The 25,670-nt window shown below is 52.0% G+C and overlaps 2 protein-coding genes across 5 annotated transcripts in view; one reads left to right on the top strand and one right to left on the bottom strand.

The window, feature by feature from the left end:
- Positions 1-23,115, top strand: part of PPARGC1B (PPARG coactivator 1 beta) — a 116,214-nt gene extending 93,099 nt beyond the window's left edge. For 2 of the 4 annotated variants that reach the window (XM_069592410.1, XM_069592409.1), the window contains 9 exons: positions 3,550-3,666; positions 5,562-6,690; positions 7,613-7,649; positions 8,167-8,240; positions 9,381-10,170; positions 13,796-13,871; positions 15,902-16,023; positions 19,162-19,316; positions 20,475-23,115. In XM_069592410.1, the coding sequence (XP_069448511.1) occupies positions 3,550-3,666; positions 5,562-6,690; positions 7,613-7,649; positions 8,167-8,240; positions 9,381-10,170; positions 13,796-13,871; positions 15,902-16,023; positions 19,162-19,316; positions 20,475-20,575 (2,601 nt within the window). In that variant the 3' untranslated portion in view covers positions 20,576-23,115. The remainder of the gene's footprint in view (positions 1-3,549; positions 3,667-5,561; positions 6,691-7,612; positions 7,650-8,166; positions 8,241-9,380; positions 10,171-13,795; positions 13,872-15,901; positions 16,024-19,161; positions 19,317-20,474) is intronic. The other 2 variants (XR_011257344.1, XR_011257343.1) reach the window with 1 other exon arrangement.
- Positions 22,946-25,670, bottom strand: part of PDE6A (phosphodiesterase 6A) — a 128,958-nt gene continuing 126,233 nt past the window's right edge. Inside the window, exon 23 of the mRNA XM_069592414.1 lies at positions 22,946-23,987. Within this exon, the coding sequence (XP_069448515.1) occupies positions 23,944-23,987 (44 nt within the window). The 3' untranslated portion in view covers positions 22,946-23,943. The remainder of the gene's footprint in view (positions 23,988-25,670) is intronic.

Raw genomic sequence — 25,670 nt, forward strand, 5'->3', positions numbered from 1 at the left:
TGGAGAATCCCCATAGACAGAGGAGCCTGGCAGGCAACAGCCCATGGGGTTGCAAAGAGTTGGACATGACTGAACGACTGACTTTCACTTTCACTTTTTCACACATATACACACAGTGAAAAATGCAAGCAGGAAGTGTGGAGAGTTAAAAGCATAACCTCCTTACCCATCTCATAATGGCTTTTTCTTTCCCCAGATGTAACCATGGTTACTGATCTGTTGTGTGACTTTGCTCTTCTACTTTTTTTTTAAACGTCAAAAGGAGCCTCCATTACACACAGCCTAAACCTTGCTTTTCTCAGTGAATTGTGTGGCATGGAAACTTTCAGATGAACAGAGGTAGCTCTGTTTTATCCTTTTTTTCAGCTGCATAATGTTCCCTCATAAGAAGGTACCATAACCTCTTTAACTAATCCTCTGGTTGGTGGATATATGCATCGTTTCAACTCCTTTATTGTTCCATTGCTTTAGACTGTGTCCTTCACCAGGAGGAAGAGGATCCATTCCTAGAAAAGAAATTCCTGGGTCTTAATGTATGTGGTTTTTCAGTTTAGACAAGTACTTCCAGCCTGACCTCCAAAGAGGCTGGACCGGTTCATACTCTGACCAGTGAAAGTTAAATGCTACATGAATCAACGTGGAATGTGGAAATGTACACGTGGTATTGCAGGTTTCTGGGGAGAAGGTCTCAGCCTTTTCAGATTCCAAAGGGATTCCAGAAGTTGCCAAAAGCAGTTGCTCTTTTCTCAGGCTAAAGGTGCCAGAACCCCAGATGTACTGGCTTGTGAAGTCCAGCTCATCTGTCTGGGGCTCCTTACCTCATCACTGGCACTCCTAGGGCTGGCAAGACTTAGCTGGAAAGTCAGGGCCTGTTGGAGGTGGCAGGGGTCTTCGGTCGTGGAGAGTTACAGCTGGACAGGCCCTTGGTGATCATAAAGTGTAAAGTGCACGCCTGGGGAAACTGAGGCCCAGTGAGGCGAGGGCCTCTCCCAGGATCACAGGACCACACCAGTTGGTGTGCCAGCAAGGGCTGGAGCCCAGGTCTTCTGATTCCTACTCCAGGACTGCTTTCCCTCTCTCCTGCTGACTTCATGTTCCCCAAAGCAGTGTGGGACATTTAATAAGCACCTGTGCATGCCAGACTCAAGAGTGTGTTCAGCCCCACGTTTTGGCTCCTGCTGATGAGGGTCAGTGTCCTTAATCAGACCTCTTGGGTTTGAATCTCAGCCCCACCAGTGAATGCTCTTGTGCCTCTCTCTGACTCAGCTTCCTGGTCTGTAAGGTGGGGTTAATAGTAGTGCTTATCTCAAAGGCGGTTGGGAGGAGTACAGCAGATAATATGTACACGTAAAGCACTTAGAACACTGCTTGGTACAAAGAAACTCAATAAATGCTATCTAAATGATAGTCACAACCATTGGCCATGGTGTTAGTAGTAGTTATAGTAGTGAAAGGTGAAAAGTGAAAGTGAAAGACACTTGGTCATGCCCGACTCTTTTCTACCCCGTGGACTATACAGTCCATGGAATTTTCCAGGCCAGAACACTGGAGTGGGTAACCATTCCCTTCTCCAGGAGATCTTCCCAACCCAGAGATCGAACCCAGGTCTCCTGCACTGCAGGCGGGTTCTTCACCAGCTGAGCCACCAGGGAAGCCAGTATTAGTGGTAGTAATACTTTGTGTGTGTGAGCGCGTGTCTGCTCAGTCGCTCAGTCACGTCTGACTCTTTGTGACCCCATGGACTATATAGCCCACCAGGCACCTCTGTCCACGGAGTTTTCCAGGCAAGAATACTGGAGTGGGTTGCCATTTCCTTCTCCAGGGGATCATCCCGGCCCAGGGATCAAACCTACGTCTCTTGCGTCTTCTGCATGCCAGGTGGATTCTTTCCTACTGCACCACCTGGGAAGCCTAGTAGTAATGGTTGTAGTAGTAACTAGGAATTCTGTATGGGGCTCTGCAGAGGGACCACACCTGAGTAGAGAGGTAGAGAGCGACCCCTGCTGGTCACCAGTTGGTTGTTCCCTCTCATGCCTTGCTGTACTCCTCTTTCAGGCACTATGCTAGGCACACAGGAAACAGACTTGCCATCTAGACTCCCCGCATTCCAACATGGTTCCAGAAAGGCCCTGAGAATCTATGCTAATCCCTAACCTGGAGTCCTGGGTCCCAGAGAGTCCGCCTGCAGAACCCATGGCCCTTTGCATACGTGTGTGTTTTCTGAGGCTAGCAGCTTCTCTCATATTCTTACAGGGACCCCTGAACCAAAAAAGACCCAATTATTTAGTCTGCCTGCTCCTGTTTTACACACACACATGCACACTCACAACCTTGGAGAAAGCAAGGCCAGGAAAAGAAAAGGACTCACCCAAGGTCTCACAGTGAGTTGGGTTGAACTGGGTTAGAACCAGGTCCCTTGCTCTGGTATGACCATCTTTTACTGTGCGTGTCAGAGAATTACGGACATGCACATGCTGGTTTGGGGTCTCGGTAGGGTCGTGTGGCTCCTCCAGCTCCTAGGGCAGTGGGAGTGGCCTTTTCTGTGGTTCCTGGGCCCTTGGCAATCCCCCTGGGGGGTCACGTCTCCTGAGGAAACACTCAGTGCTACAATAGAAACCGCTCGTGCTTCCTGACTTGTTCTCAACTTTGGCTGTGGTAGGATCACTGGCGAAACCCCCAGGTGTGCTCAGCTCCCTGCTTTGTTGGCTGGAATACACTGAGCACCTTTCCTCTGGGTGTAGAAGTGTGAAGAGCTTATCAACTGTTATAGAAAAATTAGAAAAACCAGACAAGCATCAGCTTAGGATGCTTCCACTTGTGTGAAAACAGCTGGCTTGGTTGGAGGTGATGTGTGCATATATACGTTCCTGTACTGTGTGTGTGTATAGTTCTGAGTCCCACCTCAGGAAAGGGTCTCAAGAAGGTGGTTAATAGCAGTTGCCTCTGGGACCTTGGACAGGCACTGTCTGCCCATTAGTATTTGTGGTATGTGTATTTTTCACCATTTCCAGGTATTACTTGTTTAAGGTAAGGACTCCATTTTCTAAACAATATGATTAAACAAAAAGAACAAAGGAAAATCAGCTAAAATCCTACACCAAAGAAACATTGTGGGACCTCACCATCCAGACTCTGTGTGTGTGTGTGTGTGTGTGTGTGTGTGTGTGTACTACAAGTGTACGTAGAGTGTCCCAATCATGTGTGTGCATCACATTTCAATGGTAGCATGGATAGACATCACTCGAGATCTGTTTGGGTTTCTGAAGATCATAGATATTTCTCTTGGGTTATTCACTCTGCAAAGGACTTCACATTTTACTGGGATACTTGTGTCTGTTTGGCATTGCTACGCAACCTGCTTTCTGTACTTAATGTATTCTAGGCCAGTAAGTACCCTCCCTGTGTTCTTCCATGCTCCCATGATGATGGGGTCAGAGTGTGGTCAGTCCTGGGGGGGTTGGCTCCGGGCCGGGCTTCTCCCTAAGATGTGCTTCCCTGTGTCTCTGGCTGTAGCTCAGCCCTGTCTTCTCCCATCTGCTCCTCCCACAGCTGCAGAAACTCCTTCTTGCCACGTCCTACCCAACCTCGACCTCCGATGGCCAGAAGGAAGGGACCGCATGGCGCCAGGCAGGCCTCAGGTCCAGAAATCAGCGGCCTTGTGTCAAGGTATGTCTACACATGCCCCCAGACCCACCCAGGACTCCTCCAGGAGGGTCTCTGGGCAGGGGATGTACCCTTCCACTCTTGTTAGAGGCCATCAAGTTCAATACATTCACAGTCCGCTCTTTGTTCCTCACACAACCCTTGTTGCTGATGTGCTGGACACTACTTGAAACCTAGGCTAGTCTGGGGTTCTAGAAAGAGCCCTGGACTTTTTCATGTCCAGTTGACCTTGAAGTACATGGGTCTGAACGGCACAGGGCCACTTCTTCGTGGATTTTTGTCAGTAGTAAACATTACAGTACTGCAGGATCTGAGTTCATTGAATCCATAGACGCAGAGGAGCCGTGGGTACCGACGAGTGACTATCAGTCACATGTGAACTTTCCACTGTGTGGAAATTTTCAACTGTAGGGACTTCCCTGGTGGTCCAGTGGCTAAGAGTCCACGCTCCCAGTGCAGGGGGCCCAGATTCAATCTGGTCAAGGAACTAGATCCCGTATGCCTCAACTAAAACCCAGCGCAGCCAAATAAATAAATATTTAAAAAAAAAAATAAGCCAACTCAACCTCAGTGTTCCAGGCAGTCTTAGATTTATAGCGGGGACAAGGAGACTGTGGCCTGCCCTCAGGAAGCTTATTCTAATGAGGTGACAGAAGCCAGCATAATATCTTTGCTGGTACCATGGAGACCACAAAGAGGAGTTTGAATTTCTCCTGGGAGTGGGGCGCATCAGAGAGCTGAAAGCGCCATCATGAACACCCAGGAGGGAACCAAATCCTTTTCCCTTCTTGGGCTCCATCTTCTGAGACCTCCAAGGAGGGGTTTCCAAGGTGACTTCCCAGTGCTCTTGTTACTCAGAGCCTGCACCCAGCCCTTCCTCTTGTTCCCAGACACTGTTAACACGTACTGCTGCAGACAGTCCCACCCCTCTAGGCAGACTCAGGAAAGCATCTTTCTCAGGTCGTGGTTCAGTGTAGGAGCCTGTCCCCTCCTGGTCTCCCCGAAGGAAGGGGAGGAGGGAGGACCCTCTCCCTGTGCTCCCTCCCTACTTGTCCTGGCTGGCCTCCCAAAAGAGAGGGCCATCCCTCATATTCCATTTTGTCAAAGAGGAGGCAGCTAAGCCCCTCTGTGAGCCAGCCTGCCCTCTGGGAGGTTCGGAAGCATTGCTGCGGGAGGGGGCATGAGAGACAGCAGGACAGCCAGCCTGGCCTCAGCAGAGAGACGGTTGCTCTGGGGGTGGAGCCCCTATGTAGACAAGTGAAGGCAGATAAGTCTGGAGAGGGCAGTTGGCTGGGGCCACGTTGCAGAGCACCCCTGGCCAGGGGCTTCCTCTTTACTACACGGGCACTGGAAAGCTACTGAATTTTTTTTTTTTTCTTTTAAAGAGCTTTATGAAGGTGCCACTTACATACCATAAAAGGCACCTGTTTTAAAAGTATGATTCAGTGATTTTTAATAAACTTACAGAGTTGTACAGCCATGACCACAATCCAGTTTTAGAACATTTCCATCCCCCCAGGAAGATCCCCAGTGTCTCTATTTACAGTCAGTCCTTGTTCCCACGCTCTGCCCCAAGCAGCCACTAATGTACTTCTTGGTGCTCTCACCGAGGGCTCCACACAGGGGAGCAGGGTAGTCAGAACAGGGCTTTGGCGGTAAACCTGGAAAGGGCGGGATCCATAGCTGGGGTCCCTGTTAGGAGGCTGCCCGTTCCTTCATTCTCATCCCCTGAGCGCTGCCAAGTGCCGGGTGCTGTGCTGGAAGCTGGGGATGGAGCAATGAAACCCGGTGTGATCATCCTGGAGAGACAGGCTGGGCCTGGCCAGTGGTGCAGTTGTGGGCAGCAGGGAGAAGCCGTGCAGGTCTCCCTCCTCATTCTGGCCTCTTTCCCTCTCCAGATGGATGGTCCCCAAGACAGGAAGGCCCCCACGCCGCACTCTCAGAGCCGGAGCTGCACGGAGCTACACAAACACCTCACCTCGGCACCATCCTGCCCCCGGGCTAAAGCCCTCTCCCCGGATAGAGGCCTGCAGCCACCACCATCCTTGAGTCCCCGGCTCCCCACCAAGGAGGATGAGGAGGTGGGCGAGGACTGCCCAAGCCCCCAGCTGGCTCCAGCCTCTCCCGGGGACTCACCAGCGCTGGGCAGGACAGACCCCAGCGCCCAGGCTTCCCAGGAGGACCTGCAGGCCATGGTGCAACTCATCCGCTACATGCACACCTACTGCCTCCCACAGAGGAAGCTGCCCGCACAGGCCCCAGAGCCAGCTCCCCAGCCCAGCAGCAGCCCCGCCAAGCAGGTCAGACCCCGGCCTCGGTCCCAGCTCCCTGCCAAAGCCGCCTGGACCGAGTTCTCCATCCTGAGGGAACTTCTGGCTCAAGATGTCCTCTGCGATGTCAGCAAACCCTACCACCTGGCCACACCTGTCTATGCCTCCCTCACTCCCCGGCCCCGGCCCAAGGACAGCCAGGCTTCCGCCGGCCACCCGGGCCCTGTGGAAGAGGTGAGGGTCTCACCTTCACCCAAGAGTTCAGGGCCCAGACCCAGCCTGCGCCCACTGCGGCTGCAGGTGAAAGGGCACGTCAGCCGGTCGGCCAGGATGCAGCCCGAGGAGAAAGAGGAGGAAGAAGAGGAGGAGGAAGAAGAAGAAGAAGAGGAAGAGGACGAGGAGGAATGGGGCCGGAAAAGGCCAGGGCGTGGCCTGCCGTGGACCAAGATGGGGAGGAAGCCGGAGAGCTCCGTGTGCCCTGTGCGGCGTTCCAGGAGACTGAACCCCGAGCTTGGCCCCTGGCTGACGTTCACCGATGAGCCCATGGTCCCTGCAGAGCCCCAGGGGCCTCTGCCCTCGCGCTTGGCCCCCGAAGCCTATGACGTGGAGGGGGAGCCTGGCAGCCCCACGGATGAGGACAGTGGCCAAGACCAGCCGCTCCTGCGGGGACCCCAGATCCCAGCTCTGGAGAGCCCCTGTGAGAGCGGGTGTGGGGACACAGACGAGGACCCCAGTTGCCCTCGGCTCTCTTCCGGAGGTAGTCGGAGTCGGTGGTCCAAGAGAGGGGGCGGGGCTGAGGTGTGGCTGACCCCACTGCACTGGAGCCAGGAGCCCCGGGTTGGCAAACCCCTCTCCCTCTCTGGCTCTCAACTTTCCTTCCTGTATAATGGGCTTAGCTGGGCAGACCTTCAGGAGTTACCTGAGCATCTCTGAGTTTTTCATCATGCGTGGGCCAGGCGTCCTTAATGAACAAGGAGCAAGATGCCTGCGTTCTTGGGGCTTGTGTATCAGTGGGGAAGACGGGCAGTCATAAAGTGAGCAAGAAAGGAAACTAATTACAAATTGTGATAAATCCTCTAAAGAAGACTTCCTGGGTAACAATGTGATGGACGGTGTGAGTCTCTAAATTCAGCTCCACAATGAGGGTGAATTTTAAATTGTAACAAGAGTGAGGATAATAATACAGCAGTCATCTATTTTACACTTGCTCTGCCAGGCTTGGTCTGTGATTTAATACAGATTATCCCCATTGATCCTCATAGGAAAACTGTGTGGTGGGTGCTGTTGTAATTCCTGTTTTAAGACATGGAACAAAGGCACAGAGGTGTCTAATGGTTAGTCAACTAGTTAGTCCTGCATCTCTTTGGGGCTGAGCCCACAGATCCTGGCCTTGGAAGCTGGAATGCTTCACCACGCGCGCTATACTGATTGGCCATAAGGGGTCGCCCTAGTACCCATCAACGCTGAGAAAGCAGGAGCCCCGCCCACTGTAAATGTCTGCTGTGTCTGGGGGAATGAAGGTTTTGAGCTGTTCCTGCTTGTCCCTAAAAATGGCAGAGGATTTTGGGTCACATGCCTGAAAGAAGCTGTGCTTGGTACCGATGCGTTTCAGAGGGAAACATCCTCTCTAGCAATGCCATGTTGAAGAATCTTATATTTCTGTTTTCTCTTCTTTTCAGATTCTCCCAGGTGCCTCATGCTGGCCTTGTCACAAAGGTAGATTTCTAGAAATTGCTGACTTATTATTCCATGAGACCTTTTCTGGTTGGGTGTAGGGTGGCTCATTGGCCCCTGAGCCTGATCCTGTCCCTACATACCCCTGTCCTCATTACCACGTGGGGTTCTCAGGAGCTGGGTTTCCTTGATAGGCAGTTTGGTTTTAGAAGCTGGTCTCTGCAGGCCAAGGAGATGGAGAATTTCATGGGGAGAAGCTGACAGTGCTGTGGCTTTGGGCAAGTGCCTCCTCTCTGGGCCTCAGCTGTTCCATTGTAAAATAAGGCTGACAATGATTGTCCTGTCTCCACCTCCCTCAGATATCTCCTGTGTCTCCTAAAAGCTGTATAGCTTTTAATTCCCCTGACAGCCAGGATGGGGATTCTCCTGCAGATTCTCCCCAGGCCTCATTTTTGTGGGCTACAGAAGCAGGATCTGTCACAGTGTGCCCTTGCCCTCCTGTTGTGCTCGGGGAGGTGGAACCTGCTACTGACTGGCGTCTTTCCTTCCCGTCCTCCAGCCCCGCTGGTGACCCTCCTTTTGGCAAGAAGAGCTTCGAGGAGACCTTGACGGTAGAGCTCTGTGGCACGGCAGGTAAGCTAGGGGCTCAACGGGGAGGTGCCCTTTGGGAAGAAGCACTTCAGGGATTAAGGGGGTACCCCAACAAGCCCTCCTTGCCACCACTGCACAGGCTACGCTGGATCTTGAGATTCCCATTGAGAGAGTTATAAGGAGAGTCAGGACCCAGGCTCAGCTGTTTGGCTGCCAACAGTTGGCACATGACCTGATGTAAAAAAAAAAACAAAAAGAGAGAGAGAGACGCATGAGACATGTGTCTTCCCCTGAAGCAGCCCGCAGTCCTATGTGGGAAACAGACTCGCACCATGACAAGTATTGTTTGATATGGGCTTGTTCCAAAGACCTTGCAAGAGCTCTGGGAGCATAGGGGAAGGGACAGCATGGGGAGGGGCAGGGTGTGGCCTGAGAAGATGCAAGTGTACCCAGAGCAGCAGGCATTTAGGTGGAGGAGACAAAAACACAACAGAAGGGTGTTCTTGGCAGCAGAATTGGCATGAGCAAAAAGGCACAGAAAAGCGGAGGTACAGGTGCATCGGAGGAGACCGGCCATGGTAGTGCTGGGGGGCCAGGCAAGAGCAAACATCAAAGGCTGAGAGGAATGTCGGGCTGAAGGGGTTCACGTAGATCCTCAAGGCTCCAAGGAGCCCCAGAAAGGAAGAGATCGCTGGCATTTTGGCAAGTTCCTTCTGGTACCTGGGGGAGGGTGAAGGCTCAGGTCAGTTGCAGAACCACCTAAGGTCACTGTGGTGGTCAAATCCAGATGGGAGGTTTTGGCCTGTGGTGTCTGCCACCTCTGTACCCTGGGAGACTTCAGAGGTATTTGGGATGACCATTTGGGAGGGCTTGTGGAATGATGCAATGTGGAGCAGGAAGAGAGATCTCAGATAACCTGGAGGCTTCTGCAAGGCTACAGAAGGGATGGCAAATGGATTTCATCACATGCCAGCTCCGAAAAACTGTTGATGGACTGTATGAGATGGAGTCCCAGGCCATGTCCCGGCTCAGTCAGCAGCGCAGTGATCGATTAGCGATGCCTGCCATCCACTGGGTCTGGAGAGTGGTGAGACGCATGCTATTTCTCTGCCCTCCCAAAGGAGGGTTTCAGTGCTCCTTGGAGAAATGATCTGTCTCGCATTTTTCCTCTTGCTTGGGTAGGACTCACTCCGCCTACCACGCCTCCGTATAAGCCCACAGAGGAAGACCCCTTCAAGCCAGACATCAAGCACAGCCCTGGCAAAGACAGAGCTCCCACCCCAGAGGGTCCCCAGCTCGGGGCCACCACCGAGGCTGCCCACAAGCTGCCAAAGAAGCGCCCAGAGCGGAGCGAGCTCCTGTCCCACCTGCGGCATGCCCCAGCCCAGCCAGCCTCCCAGGCTGGCCAGAAGCGACCCTTCTCCTGTTCCTTCGGCGACCATGACTACTGCCAGGTGCTGAAGCCAGACGGTGCCCTGCAGAGGAAGGTGCTGAGGTCCTGGGAGCCGTCTGGGGCCCACCTGAAGGACTGGCCCCAGCCAGGGCCCCCACGGGCTGAGGCCCAGGCCGCTGGCAGGGAAGAAGACGGAAGCTGTGATGTTGGTGCCCCCACCAAGGACAGCATGCTGCTGAGAGACCACGAGATCCGTGCCAGCCTCACTAAGCACTTTGGGCTCCTAGAGACAGCCTTGGAGGATGAAGACCTGGCCTCCTGCAAGAGCCCCGAGTATGACACTGTCTTTGAAGACAGCAGCAGCAGCAGTGGCGAGAGCACATTCCTCCTGGAGGAGGAGGACGAGGAGGAGGACGACGATGAAGAAGAAGACTCGGGGGTCAGCCCCCCTCGCTCTGACCACTGCCCCTACCAGAGCCCACCCAGCAAGGCTAGTCGGCGGCTCTGTCCCCGCAGCCGCTCCAGCTCTGGCTCCTCATCCTGCCGCTCCCGGTCACCAGCCACACGGAGGACCTTCAGGTATGGATGGGTGGGTGGCCTCAGGATGGATGGTGGGCAGCTGAGCACCCCCAGTTCTGAGGTGTCAGGGGAGAGAGGAGCTCTGAGACCAGGGCCCCAGCTTCCTGTGTGGCCTGTGTCCTGGTCAGAGGCCCTGGAGGTGGACTCCTTGGGGAGTTATGGGCAAGTCCTGAAGCCAAGCGAAGCCTGTGGTGTGGTCCAGTGGTCCAGTGAGGAGTGGTCCGGATAGCCTGGCCTCGGGGGAGGAAGAAAACACACTTTTTGGCCTTTTGTGACCTTACTCATCTGTTTCTGCTTTTATATTTGTAAAATAGGTAGGTTTTTGTGTAAACATATACACTTGACCTTTGAATAATGTAAGGATTAGGGACACCAATCCTCCACACAGTCAAAAATTGTGTATAACTTATAGTCTACTCTCCTCATCCAAGGTAACTCCGTATCTGCAGATTCAGCAACTTCTGACAGTGTGGTATTTACTACTGAAAAAAAAACCCGTGTTGGTGGACCCTCAGAGTTCAAACCTGTGTTGTTCAAGGGTCAACACATCTATACAGTGTAATACCTATGTGACATTTACTTGTAAAACAAAGATTAGCAGAATTCTAACGTGTTCTTAAAAAACACCAAAAACCCGGCTTTAAAGCAATGGTAAGGTTTATTCTCATTTCTCGGTGCTGCGGAGTTGTGCAGTCTTCCAGCAGTCAGCCACCCAGTGGGGGAGCTCTTTTTCCTTCACACCAGGATGACGTGTCATAAGCATTTGCTTATCCCGTCTTGGCTCACTGAACCGGACTGTAGAAGGAGCCGTTCCAGAATTCTGTGGGCAGCTGGGCAGAAAGAATGGAAGTCTGGCGTCTTTTGGTGGAGACAGGTTGCTTCTCTTCCCTGATGACAGCAGGATCCGGCTCTTTGGATGGGGAGGCTTTAGAAGCGTGGGTGCAAGTCCCAAACCCTCTGCTCGAGATGCACCTGAGTGACCACCAGATGGCGCTCCTGGGTTCAGAGCAGTGCAGCAAGCAGGATCCCCGGGAGGCCTCCTTGCCAAGCTGTTGGCTGGGCCCCGCCCCCTGAGCCTCAGGTTTTGTAGGTCGGGGGTGGGGTGGAGAATTTCTAACAAGTTCCGGGGTAATGATGACATTGCTAGAGCGCTAGACTCTGAGAAACAGAATTCAGGTAGTAGAAAGATAACCTTAGAAAAATTCCTGTTTATATTTTCTTATCTCTACTGGTGGCTCTTGGAGAAGGAAATGGCAACCCACTCCAGTACTCTTGCCTGGAGAATTCCATGGATGGAGGAGCCTGGTAGGCTACATACAGTCCATGGGGTTGCAAAGAGTCAGGCACTACTGAGCGACTTCACTTTCTTTCTAGCTATAGTTCCTTTTGGAGAAGGAAATGGCAACCGACTCCAGTGTTCTTGCCTGGAGAGTCCCATGGGCGGAGGGGCCTGGTGGGCTATGGTCTATGGGGTTGCAAAGAGTTGGACATGACTGAGCAACTAACACACACACACACACACTGGTGGCTCTTAATTGAAAATCTGATGAAAACAAAGCTTACTTTCCCCATTAAAATGTACGCAGACAACTAATTGGGCATTGGATTTTAGGGGACTTCTGGACACCACCCTCCCCGCCCCCCCAACCCCAGACATTAATATGGTGAAGCCCTGGACTATCTGTTATTTAAAATAAACTCGTTTTGAGCAATTTCTGTAAAAGCCTGTCTATGTAATAAGCCAGAACAGTTAGTCAGAGCCATCTTCTGTCAGACCTCTCTGAGCCCCCCTTTCAGCTCTGTTCTCCTTTCCCCAGCGGGTCGCTTTGAGCTAGTCTGTCTGTGTTCACGTTAGCTGGTTTCTTCTGCAGCGTCTGTTCAGGAGCTACTAAGGTTTTTCTCCTGTTGAAGCACATCCCCCAAGGCCAGAGCTGGAGCTTCTTGGCTTCCTTCCCCTCCTGGCCTGTTCAGCCCTTTACCCATGGGCTTGGCACAAGAGTCAGGGGCCTCTCTCAATCACCATGGATTCTCCTTTTCCTCTTTCTCACTTTTGGGCTAAGTTCAGGCTGGCTTTCGCTGGAGAAAGTTAATTGTTAACTTGGTTCCTACTCAGCTGCCTAGCAGAGCTTGATGGCTAGTCAGTTGGATAAACTAGTCATCAGTCTTCTCCAGACCAGCATTTCTCTACTTTTGCTTCTGCTACCAAACATCAATCAACAGGAAGGCTTTGAGCTGGTTTAACAAGCCCTACAGCACCTTCAGGGCTTCCCTGGCGGCTCAGACGGTAAAGCGTCTGCCTGCAGTGCGGGAGACCCAGGTTCGATCCCTGGGTTGGGAAGATCCCCTGGAGAAGGAAATGGCAGCCCACTCCAGTACTCTCGCCTGGAAAATTCCGTGGACTGAGAGGCTCCTCAGAGCCTGGTAGGCTATAGTGCATGGGATCACAAAGAGTCGGACATGACTGAGCAACTTCACTTACTTCACTTTGCAGCACCTTCAAGTCCCTCTCAGCTCTTCATGGGGGAAGACTTAATGCTGCTGCAAGTAGATAACGGTACTCTCATTATATAGCGCTTTAAAGTTTGCAAGTCACATCCCTTTCTATTACCCTCTTTGAGCTTCACAGAGTTACTTGAGGGAATCTCAAGTGCTTTTCATCCCCATTTTATAGATGAGGAAACTGAGGCTCAAAAAGGTTCAATAGGAAAATATAGCCAGCAAGTACTGAGCCATTCCTGGGCTAAGCATGTACAGGTATGTTCTGATTTGATCCTCCCAAATGGCTGAGGAGGCAAATATAATTGATTCTCCTTAGTTTACAGATGAAGAACTGGCTTAAATAGCCAGTCCCGGGTCACCAGCAGAGAGGTAGTAGAATCAGCATCGGAATACTAGCTGACTCTGGAGCCCCTGCTCTCATTCTCTGCTGTGTTCCCAAGGATGCAGACGGTGTGTGGCAGAGTCAGCACTCGACCCCCCTTACATGCGGAGCTCCTTCCCCTCCAGCAGCCGGGCCACTGGGAAGAGAGAGCATTGTGCAGACAGGTGCCTGGGAGGGCGCAGGCCTGCGGCACCCAGGAGCTTCTCCAGCTGAGTAGCCCACTGGCTGCTTGGGGTGTGGGGGCTGTGATGGCCGAGGTTGCTGCCTGGCCAGACAGCACAAATGGAGGGGGAGCCGTGGGTCTAGAATCAGCAGACCTCCGACTAGCTCTGGCTTCCCCACTTCTTAGCTTTGGGGAAAATTTCATCTTGAACCTGAGCCTTAAGATTTTCATCTGAAAAATGGGGAAGCATGAGACCTCAGAGGATATTTCTTCATCAGGTCAAATATCATAATGAAGCAAAAGGGCCTTTCCCACCCCCAACAGCATAGAAAGGTTCACAGGGCTTATGGTTCGCAATGTAGAAGGCGTGTGTCAGTCACACGTTCAGACCCACATGCGGCCCTGGGTGGTCACCGCTGAGGCGGAGAGCTGGGCTCCTTCCCCTAGTCCTACCTTCACTAATGAATGAGTCCTAACAAAGCGGAAGAAACAATCGCTCGCCTCCTGGAGCAAGTCCTCCTCCCGCCCCACTGTGGTCCCTGCTAAGAGTGAGTGAGTCTGCTTTGCTTGTTCACTGACAGATGTGAGAGCAGAGGGTCGTGTTCAGACGGAACGCCAAGCGTCCGGCATGCCAGGAAGCGGCGGGAAAAGGCCATTGTAAGTGACTTGGGGCCCCAGAGCCCAGAGTGAATGGGGACAAGCAGGGGCGTCAGGAAGTGTGGGGGCTTCAGAGACCTGAAGTGCTCTGAGGTCATCTGGACTACAGGAGATAGTTGTATTTCTCTCATTTACAAAACCACAAGGGTCACCAAAGGGCATCAAAGGTGGCGCGTGCAAAATGCAGCCAAGGGGCTGTCTGGGAGTGGGGTGGGGTGGTGTGCTGTTGGTGAGGATTTAGGGCTCAGTATCAGAGGCTCGACAGGGCCCAGGGGGTGAGCACTGATGAGGGAGCAGAGCCAGCCCTGCTTCCACTTCTGTGTGACCTTGAGCAACTTCCTTGAGCCTCAGTTTACTCATCTGTATATAGGGTCCCCTGGTGTGATCTGGGCTAAAGGACCAAGAGAGCCTGTCTCTTCCTCCCTGCCCGACTCTCTAGTCCTCCTCCAGAGTTAGTCCAGAGGCCCAGGCTGTGCCTGGTGGACCTGTTGCAGAGCACCATGCAGGGAAAAGTCATTAGGAAGCTGGAGTCAGTGTCCTCATATCATTAGAAAGGAGGGAAGGGAAAGCAAGACAGAAGCACAGAAAGACTCTCACTGGATTTCCATACACCCCACCCCACCACCCCCACACCCTGCCCCCACGTGCCCTCCTCCCCCGACAACGTGGTACTTCAGGGCAGGGCACACTCAGGTATGCATACCCCAGAGGTGTCCTCGCAGCTGTCTGCAAGCAGGTACTTAAAACCACATGGAGCAACTTCTTGGGATCCTTGTGTGACCATTCAGTAGTTGTGGCATGCCTGGCCCTGTTCTAGATGCTGGATGGCAACAGTGAATGAGACAAACAAGGTCTCCACTCCTATGGTTGGGCCAGAAGGGAGAGAGAGACGACAGACTCATAAGCAAAGCAGTAAACACTGTAATTACAGATTGGGAGGTGCACTGTGAAATTAATCACGCCACGACTAAGATGTCTGAAACAAATCATGTTATGACTTGTGGGGAGGATTTATTTACATGGTTGTCTGGGAGGGGCATCTTCAGAGAGCTAGGCCCCAAGGGATGGAAGAAGCCATCCAAGCAAAGGTTCAGGAGGACGGGGGTGCAAAGGCTGGAGAGAGCCTTGTGAGTTCAAGGTCCTGGAGGAGGCGGGTGGGGGGAGGAGAGAGGGGGTGGGCAGGGGGCGGTTGCACTCTTACACGGAGCTGACCTGGGCCACCCTGGGGAACATACCTAGCGCCTGTGACTGTACAGAAGTGCTCTCTCTGGACCGCTGCCCTCTGAGGTGCATGGCTGGAGGACCGCTGGCCTTAACCTGTTCCGGAGAAAGCCTGTCTAGACCAGACCCTGGTGGTCTTGCCCACCAGGAGCACAGCTGGAGTTCCTCCAGCAAATCAAAGCCACTCTTCCGATGGCCATGCCTTTAACTGGATCCAGTCACTAGATGATGGTGGGGGGGTGCGGGGAGGTCCCAACCAGGCTTCCCTGATGCACCCCCCTCTGCTGGGCCAGTCTAGGAGCCTGGCTCCTAAAGGTGGCCAGTGTCTACATAGTATCCTGGCAAAACCAAAGCTATCGGTGGCTCCACATCCTTAGGCCCCGGTCCCACTGTTGTCCTCCCCACCCCCTCTGCCCTGTAGCGACCTGGCCGCCAGTGCTCGCCCTCTAGCATCCTCAGCACCTCCCCCAGTGCCAGAAGAAGTCAGGCTCCAAACAGATACAGAAGCTACGTTAGTAGCGGTGACTCCCTCTCCTGTCTCTGCCCAGTCTCTGTTCATTCCCTTCAAGTATGCAATCGCTTCCTTCCGGGCCACCTCCCATCCGATGCCTAACAGCCCCCTCCTCCCATAAGGCAGGTCGTCTGGGATAGCACCTGTCATTATCCTGTCTCTGACTCCAGTCCCAGCTGGTGTCGCTTGCTCAGCCGGGTGGCATGGACTGGGGATGAGGACTCTGTGGGAGCCCGCCATCTAGGGGGCTCTAGGAAGCAACCCTAATGACAGGTCCCTCTGTGTCCTCCTTGGGCAGGGCGAAGGCCGCGTGGTGTACGTCCGAAATCTCTCCAGTGACATGAGCTCACGTGAGCTGAAGAGGCGCTTTGAAGTGTTTGGCGAGATTGTGGAGTGCCAGGTGCTCACGAGAAGCAAGAGGTGAGTCAGGCTCTCACAGAGGAGGGGAGTAGGGGTGTGCAGAGGTCCCAATTCAGGGCTCACCACATTGAAGGTGCCCAAGAAGACTTCCAGGACAAACCTACCATTAGGTACACGAGAAGGGAGGACCAGTAACAACTCTGCAGCCCAGGAATCGCCGCAAACATGTACTGATGTCTGCTAAAGTGCGAGGCAACTCTCACGCATTGTCTTACTTCAGTTTCCCAACTTGCGTGTGACACATGCAGCCTTACTCTTTCCATTGCTTTCCTTTCTGGGTGGCGCAGATAAGTCAGCTGAGCAGCTAGTTAGTGGCAGAGCAGGGTCTGCAGCCCATGTGTCAGCTTCTGGTTATCCATCCTAGAGCTGGTATGGGGCTGCCAAAAGCCCGTGGTGGCTGAAGGCACACTTGCATTGCACTCTTGGCTGCAAACCCCATGTTATTCCATCCCTCGTTCCTCTGCAGCTGCAGCCCTGTGTCCCACTCACCCAGGGAAGCAGTGTTTCATCTCTCGGGAGATCTGTAAGAATAGGCTGCATATAAATGCACAACTTACGTGTCAAAACTTCATCAGATTTGAAATAATTCTGAAGTATCTCCTGTTATTACTTGTAAACTGAGTTATTAAGGTTTTAAAATTCTAATATAATAATGACTTTTAAAAACTTCAGTGAGAAAATAGTTTCTACATAAGAATCATTACACATCTCACAACCCTTACGATGGCTATGGAAAAGTAACAAGTGAGGATGTGGAGAGACTGGAATCCTCGTGCGCTGTGAGTTGGAATGTAGTGGGTTGGCCAAAAAGTTCATTTGGGTTTTTCCAACTGATGTTATGGAAACCCAAACAAGCCAATAAAAGGTGCAACCACTATGGAAAATAGTATGGGGATTCCTCATAAAATTAAACATAAAATTACCATTTGACCCAGCCATTCCTCTTCTGGGTATATAATCAGAAGAATTGAAAGCAAGATCTTGAAGAGGCATTTGCACATACATGTTCATAGCACTATTATTCACAATATCCAAGAGTTGGCAACAACTCAAGAAGAATGGATAAGCAAGATGTATATGCATGCCGTGGAATATTAGTCTTAAGAAGGATGGGAGTCCATCCTGTCACGTGCTACAGCATGCGTGAACTTTGAGGACGTTATGCTGGGTGAAATAAGCCAGTCACAAAGGACACATACTGTGTGATTCCGCTCACATGAGGGATCTAAAGGAGTTAAACGCACAGACATGGAAAGTAGAATGGTGGTGGCCAGGGGCTGGGAGAAGAGGATATAAGGCGTTGCTGTTTAATGGGTTCAAAGTGTCAGTTTTGCGAGATGAAAAATTTCTAGAGATCCATCTTACAACAGTGTAAGTTAACACAATGTGGCTCTAGTGGTAAAGAATCCACCTGCCAGTGCAGGAGATGTAAGAGACATGGGTTCAAACCCTGGGTTGGGAAGATCTCCTGGAGTAGGGAATGACAACCCAGTCCAGTGTTCTTGCCTGGAAAATCCCATGAGTGGAGGAGCCTGGTGGGCTCCAGTCCATACCATCACTAAGAGCTGGACACGACTGAAGCCACTTAGCATGCGCGCATGTACTTAACACAACTGAACCATACACTGAAAAATAATAAAGGTGGTAAATTTTATGATATGCATTTTTGTCATAATTTGCTTTAAAAAGTCATGACGCAAATTAAACTATGTACCTTCTGTGCAGTCTTCAGGATATCCCATGAAGGTATCCCGTGTAAAAACAAAGCAAGCAAATTAATCTCTAAGGAGACGGTTCAGTGTGTTAAGATTTAAAGAGTACTCAGGAGTCTCGGATATTTAGAGTCAGAGGGTTCCAGCCTTGGCCTGGTTCAGAGACGTGTCAGGAAACGCAATTCAGTCGAGTGTTTGTGAGGCACTCGAGGTCTGTAGGCCTGTGCTGAGTGGTAGGATGGTGCTGTCCTTGAGGAGTCTGAGTAGCAGACCAATAGATCAGGATTCATTTGATTGTGGAACTGATGAGTGTAGATCTGACTTTAGGTCCCCCTCACGTTGGCATTCTTCTCAGGCAGGCTTCCCTCATGCTTGCAAAGTGGTTATCTCCAGCAGTAAGCATATCTCCTACCCAGGGAAGCAGGAGTTCCAGCAAAGATAGGGCATGGAATCTTCGGGGTTCTGTTTTGGGTGACAGGTTCATGCTTGAACAATCACTACAGCCAAGGAGGGTCACTGTCTTGTGCCTTTCCCTGGTGCCCTGAGCCCAGCTGAGCACCGGGTGGTATTGTCAGAGGGCAGGGAGAGAAAGCTGAATAGGCAGGCGTGGAGGAGACGTATGTGCAAAATCAGCAATCTTAGGGAAGGCGAAGGACAGGTTAACAGCCAAAGAAGTGGCGGCTGAGGGACTTCCCCGGTAGTCCGCTGGTTAAGAATCCACCTCCAATGCAGAGGACGTGCATTCAGTCCCTGGTTGGGGAACTGAAATCCCATATGCCATGGGGCAGCTAAGCCTGTGTGCCACCACTAGAGACCCTGTGTGCAGCTAGAGAATCCGCTTGCCACGACTACTGAGCCCGTGCGCTCTGGAGCCCGTGAGCTCCAAGAAGAGCAGCCCGAGTGCCGCAGCTAGAGAAAGCCCACGCGCTGCAAGCACAGCCAAAGAAATGAACGAACGTTTAATTAAGAAAAGGAAGTGGCAGCTGAGGCTGACTTGAAGCGCGCGGGGGTGGCAGGATGGAGCATAGGTGTGGCCGATCCTGAAAAATGGGGGTCATGAAGGAAATAGAGAGGACCACGAAGAGCCTCAGATTTCACGGCAGGAAGCCTGGGTTGTGAGTCCCTGCTCTGCCCCCTGTCTTTGGGCAGATCCTGAACTCAGAGCCTGTTCCTCGTCCCAGAGTTCCTGGTCACAGGGGTGTGAAGAGCATGTGAGGCGATGGGTGGCGGCCAGCACTTACTAGTGCTTTATTGCCAACCCAGTGACCGTCATCGTGTCTTTCGGGGAGCCCGAAAGACTGACTCATGACTCGTGGTTTCCCGCTCCTCACCTGGTAGCAGCTGGTCTGAGAGTACCCACCAGGCTGGCCCGACAGTGCCCACCAGGCTGGCCCAGTGACACGCTGCCCGTTTCCTCTCCTTCCAGAGGCGAGAAGCATGGCCTCATCACCTACCGGTGTTCTGAGCACGCAGCCCTGTCCCTGAGGAATGGCGCCGCCCTGAGGAAGCGCAGCGAGCCCTCCTTCCAGCTGAGCTACGGGGGGCTCCGGCACTTCTGCTGGCCCCGCTATACTGACTACGGTGAGTATGCAGGCCCTGTGCATCCCACTCATACCCGAAGCTCTGGGGGCAGTGGCCTCCTTTATTGAACCGAAAGCCCCCTCTGGACATGGCTCCCATGCCCAGGCTGCCCTGTGATTGTTGCTTAGTCACCCAGTTGTGTCCAGCTCTTTGTGACCCCAGGGAGTACAGCCCATCAGGCTCTCTGTCCATGAGGTTTCCCAGGCAGGAATCCTGGAGTGGGTTGCCATTTCCTTCTCCGGGGGATTGTCCTCACCCAGGGATTGAACCCATGTCTCCTGCATTGGCAGGCAGATTCTTTACCCCTGAGCCATGGGGGAAGACCAGGCTCCCCCATGCTGGTGGGAATAACTTGGCAGCCACTCAGCCTGGAGGCTGTCCTCTTGCTTTCCTTCTGGCCTCTGGCCCATCTTGCCCTATGCCAGGACTGGTACCAAAGAGATGAAGCCTCTCATGGTCCCTTGGAAGGTCCAGCCTCGTGTTCGCAGCCAGGGGGCAGAACCACGGCTGCCGTGTCTGTGACCTCACAGGGCCGGTAGCCGCCCTGCCATCCATGGTGGCCCTGACAGGCAGCAGCCTTGTCCATTACTGGGCCACAGCGAAACGATATTGTCACCATGCCCTTAGCATCTGGGGGCAAGTTGGTAAAGAAGGACAAGTACAATTTGGGAGAGAGTTCGTGGTAGGCCAGAGTCTGCTGCAGCCTCCACAGTGCAGATCTGAGCATCAGGAGACCCCGGAGGCACCTGACCAGGCAGTGCTCCTGACTTTGTGTCCCCCAGTGGGGGGACCCAGTTCCCCAGCCACACTCTGAGGACATCGTAGTTGTCTGCCTTATGTGACTTCTGCACTGGTTTCCTAAAGGGCAAGAAACCATTAGGGGAAGGAGAATTAGAGGCTGTTGGAGCGGGAAAGGAGCCCTGGGGGGAGGGCTCTGGTTCAGGCATCCCTAGCCTGCAGCCAGGGCAGCCGAGCCCCCGAGACTCCACCCACATGGCAGAGTTGGCCCAGAGGAGCGCAGAGCCACTGCCCACTGCTGTCTGAAACCTCAGGCCACCTCCGCTCCGTGGGGCTGACCCCGGTGGCAGATTTTCTGATTGGCAGGCTTTCTGAATCGCTCTGCCTTCCCCTCTCACTGACTCCTCCACCCCCGCCCAGATTCTAATTCAGAAGAGGCCCTGCCTGCGTCAGTGAAAACCAAGTACGAAGCCATGGATTTTGACAGCTTACTGAAGGAGGCCCAGCAGAGCCTGCACTGATAACAGCCTTAACCTTCGAGGAATACCTCAATACCTCAGACAAGGCCCTTCCAAAATGTTTACGTTTTCAAAGAAATTAAGTATATGAGAAGGAGAGAGAGCGAGCGCGTGAGAGAGAGAGAGAAACTCGGAACTGCTGTCCTTTTAAAAAAAAAAAGATCAATGTTTACATTGAACAAAGCTGCTTCTGTCTGTGAGTTTCCATGGTGTTGATGTTCCACTGCCACATTAGTGTCCTCGCTTCCGACGGGTGTCCTGGGTGCGCGCCGGATGCTTGGTCTGGCACCCACCTCCCCTTCCTCCCCGACCGACGTCCCCTCGTAGACGTGCAGCTGTGTTCACCATACCATTTCTCGTCTGTAGTGTGTGATGATGAAATTGTTACTCGTGAATAGAATCAGGATTATAAACTCATTTCTAATTGAAGAAAAAAAAAGTATATCCTTAAAATAATGTATTTATGGCTCAGATGTCCTGTGCCTGGGATTATTATATTGCTTCCTTGATTTTGTTAACTATGCACTGTCATGAGGTGTTTGCCACTGACCTGCACTGCTCCCTTTACCAGAATGCCCCAGAAGTGCTGGTGGCCGGAAGCCTGGTTACCAGGGAGGAGTGGCATGCAGCCACCATCAGGAGCGATGGAGAGAGGGCCTGTTTCTGGGCCTGTTCTGCTAAGCGCTGCCTTGTCTCTCATTGAGCAAGCTGGGGTCCGTTTACAGTCGGTGCCCAGCTCACACTTAGAGTTTGTGCCTGGACATGAGTGCCCAGATCCCCGCGCACCTTGGAAAGAAGGTGGGGTGAGCTGCATTATTCCTGTTTTCCAGGTGAGGCCAGCAGCGCCCCAGGAGGCAAAATGACTTGCCCAGGATTTCACAACCTGTGAGACTTTAGTGGCCCAGCCCAGGCCCCTCCTCCTGCCTTAGCTAGGGTAAAGAGGCAAAGTTGCAAGGACTGGTAGAAGCGGGTTCAACTGAAAAGTACAACAGGCTAGGCGCCTCCAGGCTCATTTTGCGGGGCAAGTTGGCAGCTCCCTCGTCAATATTGGGCAAGTTCAGGCTTTGGCACCTGTCTTGATCCAAGGGGTCCTGAGGTGTGCTTACACCTGTGGACATGCCATCAGAGCTTCAGGGACACACCTGGAGTGATGCAGAGAGACGATCTGGGAGCAGTCACCCTTCTGGGGCCAGCTACCACCTCATCCTCCTTCAGCTTGACTTCCCTTTTCTTCACCTGTGAAGTTGTTTGGGTGGCAGGGGTAACGGGGAGCAGGAGGGGATGTGAGGCATGGGGATAAATAAGACAATCTCCAAGCTCCTTTCCAACTTAGAAAACATTCTCATTGGGTTTTATTTTAAAGTTTGTGTTCTTGAGTGGTATCAAAGCCATGTCCACCTTGGATGTTCAGGAGGTGCCTTGGGGGCCATTTGTGAGGGGGAGCATGGCCAGGCAGGGTGAGAGTGCACTGCTACAGCTTCAGACAGAGTGGCTCCAACTTGGTCTTTTTCACACATCAGAGTTCCTTGGGGAGTTTTTGTATTTGAAAGAAAAAAGATCCTGCTGCTTAAAAAAGTTTGAACTTGGCTCATGTAACTAAACAAAGTGATATAATCTATTACTAATGCCAAGCCTTGTTCTTTGGCAATTGGTAGTTATGGGGTTTGGGTTTTCTATTTATGTTCTTAAGATTATAAAATACCTCAGTAGGTTAACTGGGCCAGTAAACCTCTCCTGAGAGGTGAGCATACTTCAAGACCACAGAGAAGGTTGGAGAGCAATGGCACTGGAAGAAACAGAGAATCTGAGTTCCTGTGTATCAAGTCACTTCACCTGTCTGGACCCCAGTTTTCTTTTTATGTGAAATGGACCAAGGAGGAGAATTAGGCAGGCTGATCTCTAAGGTCCCTGCCAGCTGATAGCTGTGGCCTCTAAGGTGGTATCTAGCAAGTACATGGCGCATGGGCCACTATTCCCACATCCTTGGGCAGTTGCAGACGTGACTAGTTGACCACTGCACTCATGTTCTTTGAACTTGGTCATGCTCAACAATCCTCATCACAGTGCTCTGAGCAGTCATGACTAGTTGATCAGAGTTTAACCCATCTGACATCCTGGTCTAATCTTTGAAAGTTTTCTGTCATACAGAACCTGTGGTGGCCAGGTTTCATGCTGGCCCATCCCTGTCCGTCATGTCCTGATCTATGAGAGAAGATTGCCCTTAAGCCGTCCCTTGGCACAGGACTCCCAGTACCACTCTGACACAATCCTGCTTGGAGGTGGGGGCCAAGAGGAATAGTGGACAGGAATATGTTTGAAGAAGGCAGGGTTGATAGGGATAAACCAAAAAGGAGAATTTCCATGGCACGAGTCTGTACGTTATAAATTGCCTTTATAGCTGTTCACTGCCTAGCACACAGTAGGCACACAGTAAATCATTATGGGATAGAATGGAATGGAATAAAATTTAAAGCCACCTGATGTCTCCCCTAACTCCTGATTTGCACCAACGAGTAAACTGAAATTTCATCCTGTGGAAAAAATAGAAAGGAACTATGCATTCAGAGTGGAGAGAGCTGCGTTGAGTACTGGCTTTGCCAAGAACTAACTCTGTGACTTAAATAAGTCAGAGTCCCTTCCTCTCCCTAAGTCTCAGTGTGCTAGGAGGGGTTGGACTAGAAGATCTCTGAGCCTCTCCTGTTTGCTTCTTCCCTGATTGCACTAGACCAGGGGTTCTGCCATGGGCAGGTGGTACCTTAGGGTGAAGAAACGCAGATTTTTAGTGAAGGACAAGTTTCTTCCCTCTACTGGGTCAGCTGAAGCTGCCCTTTCACTTCAGATTAATACAAGGCACTTGAAGGTGGTCAGACACTAGCCCTTGAGCAGAGATTTGAGTTTAGTCCTGGGACGTGATATGCTTAAGGTTGGGGGCTGGGGCCTGTGGATGGGAGAGGGTGCCTGCCGAGGGCATCAAGCAGTTTCTTCTTACCATCCCATACGTAAAAGGATACAAGTTCTAAAATTGACCAACCCTGCAGACAACCTCCATCCGAAGACTCATTCGGTGCTGTGTACTATTTACCAAGGAGACTCCAAGGTCTCTCCAGGAAAACCAGTTAGCCTTGGTCTCTTTCCTACCAAATTAAGGAGTCACCCAGAGGGAGCAGCTGCCATTGGCAAGCATCTCACTGTAGCTCTGTCCTCGTGTTTGCTCTCCGTCATGTTTACATGTGATTGCCATACACGCTTACAGTAGACTGTGTTAGTAGCCACCCACACAAGGCAGGTTGTACTGTCCATCTCTGTGCCGTGCTGGTGTTTTCCAAATATGTTCCATCTAAATGCTAAGTGGAATTCTTCCATCTCCTTCCTCAGTCGGTACAAGGCTGAATCAGAATCCTCACTCTCGGGGGCTCTGGTTAATGAAGGAAAATGCATCAAAGAGGTAAAGAATATGAGTGGATGGAGTGCAGCTAAGGCCCTGACCCTCTTCTCCCCATCACACCTTGACCCCCAATCAGAACACTGCTTTGCAGTATCATTACAAAGCACCAGTCAGGTGTCTGCAGCTGCTGTGAGCTCTCATAGCCCTGTGTGTGGAATGTGCTCAGGAGAGAGGTGGGGCTTTGGGAGCTCCAGGGTGGGAAGAGGGAGGGGTGGGGGATGCTCTGAACTGCAAAGACTCGGTACTCAGGTCTTTTATGTGGGAAGAGATGCAATAAGAAATCTGTCTCGCTGAAAGCCTGTGTTGATGTTTAGAGAGCAATTTCTTCTAGGCATATGCAGTATGCACGCTGAGGGGACAGGGACAGCATGACAGTGCAGCCCTTCTGCATGGACAGCTTGAAACCCTCTCCCAGGCCTCGGGTTCAGTTGCAATGACAGCCGAGCCCCCAGCTAGAGCGATGGGATGACCCAGCTGTGAAGCAGAATCAACCCCAAAGGATTTGTTGATCTGACTCACTCATGTCGAAACTGCAGTCTTTTCTTAAACCGTTTGTGATTTAGCAATTGTCCTCAGACATGACCAAGGAAAGAAGCTGAATGTATAGTAGCAAATAAAGTGAACCTAACGGTTTCAATGGCCAAAGAAGAGGGGTCCTTCCCATTGGGGCAGAAGGAACCTGGCTAGTGCTTATGTGCAATATGTTTAAGCTGGGCCCCAAGTCCCTGAGACGTTTGCACACATAGATGGGCTCCAGGACTGTCTGCTGAGTCCAGGGGTACAGGGTAAATGGAGGGAGAGCTCGGGAGCTGGGAAACCTTCGTGCATAGAGATGCCCTTGGCTCGAAACAGACATAGAGTGGAGGGCCCCTGGGAGCCGGCTGTGGAATGCCCAGGAAGCAGGCAGAGGCTGACTTTGCATTAAACCAATAAAAGCACTTTGAGAAACCCATGACACTAAGCCTGGCTCCATGTTTCTCCACTGGCAAACATGGATCTCCCTGGGTGATGTGAGGTCCTCTCCTAGGCACTGGGACAGGGGGCCAGGAAAGGGGCTGGTGAGGGAGGAAGGCAGAGATGCCTTCATAGACATCAGCCGAGGGAGAGCCCATCCTAGGGCCAGTCCTAAAAAAAATGGAGCAGTGCTTTTTGATCTGGTACCTATTTTTGTTAAAAAAAAAAAAAATGAAGACAGCGCAGCCAATTGAAATGGGTTTGCAGAGCAAGTCACTTACCTATAAGCCATCTTAAAGTGAGAAACCCAATGTTTCTTACTTGCTATGTGATCTTGGGCCTCTGTTTCCTCATTTACAGATGGGAATGAGTATTGGATGGGCTGAGCGCTAAAGTCTCTTTCACCTCTGATGGGCTAAGATTCCCATCCTGGAGCACCAGGAAGCCATCATTAACTCATGAAACCAATTCCATTCTCTGGCTGCGCCCAACTCATGTTCAGGGTGAGAGTTCTCTGCAAGGTTACCAACTAGCAGGGAATTCAAATCCACATGGTCCTGGCCGAGTAACCTTATATGAGGAGGCCAGCTCCCCAGGACAGATCTAAGCCATAGTTTCTGGTGGGGATGGTGAGAGGTTAAACCCCAGCTTGGCTGGGTGGCGATGTCAAATCTCATATTAGCTTTGTCTTCCTCCCCT

Source organism: Ovis canadensis, chromosome 5, assembly GCF_042477335.2.
Source record: "Ovis canadensis isolate MfBH-ARS-UI-01 breed Bighorn chromosome 5, ARS-UI_OviCan_v2, whole genome shotgun sequence".
Lineage (NCBI taxonomy): Eukaryota > Metazoa > Chordata > Mammalia > Artiodactyla > Bovidae > Ovis > Ovis canadensis.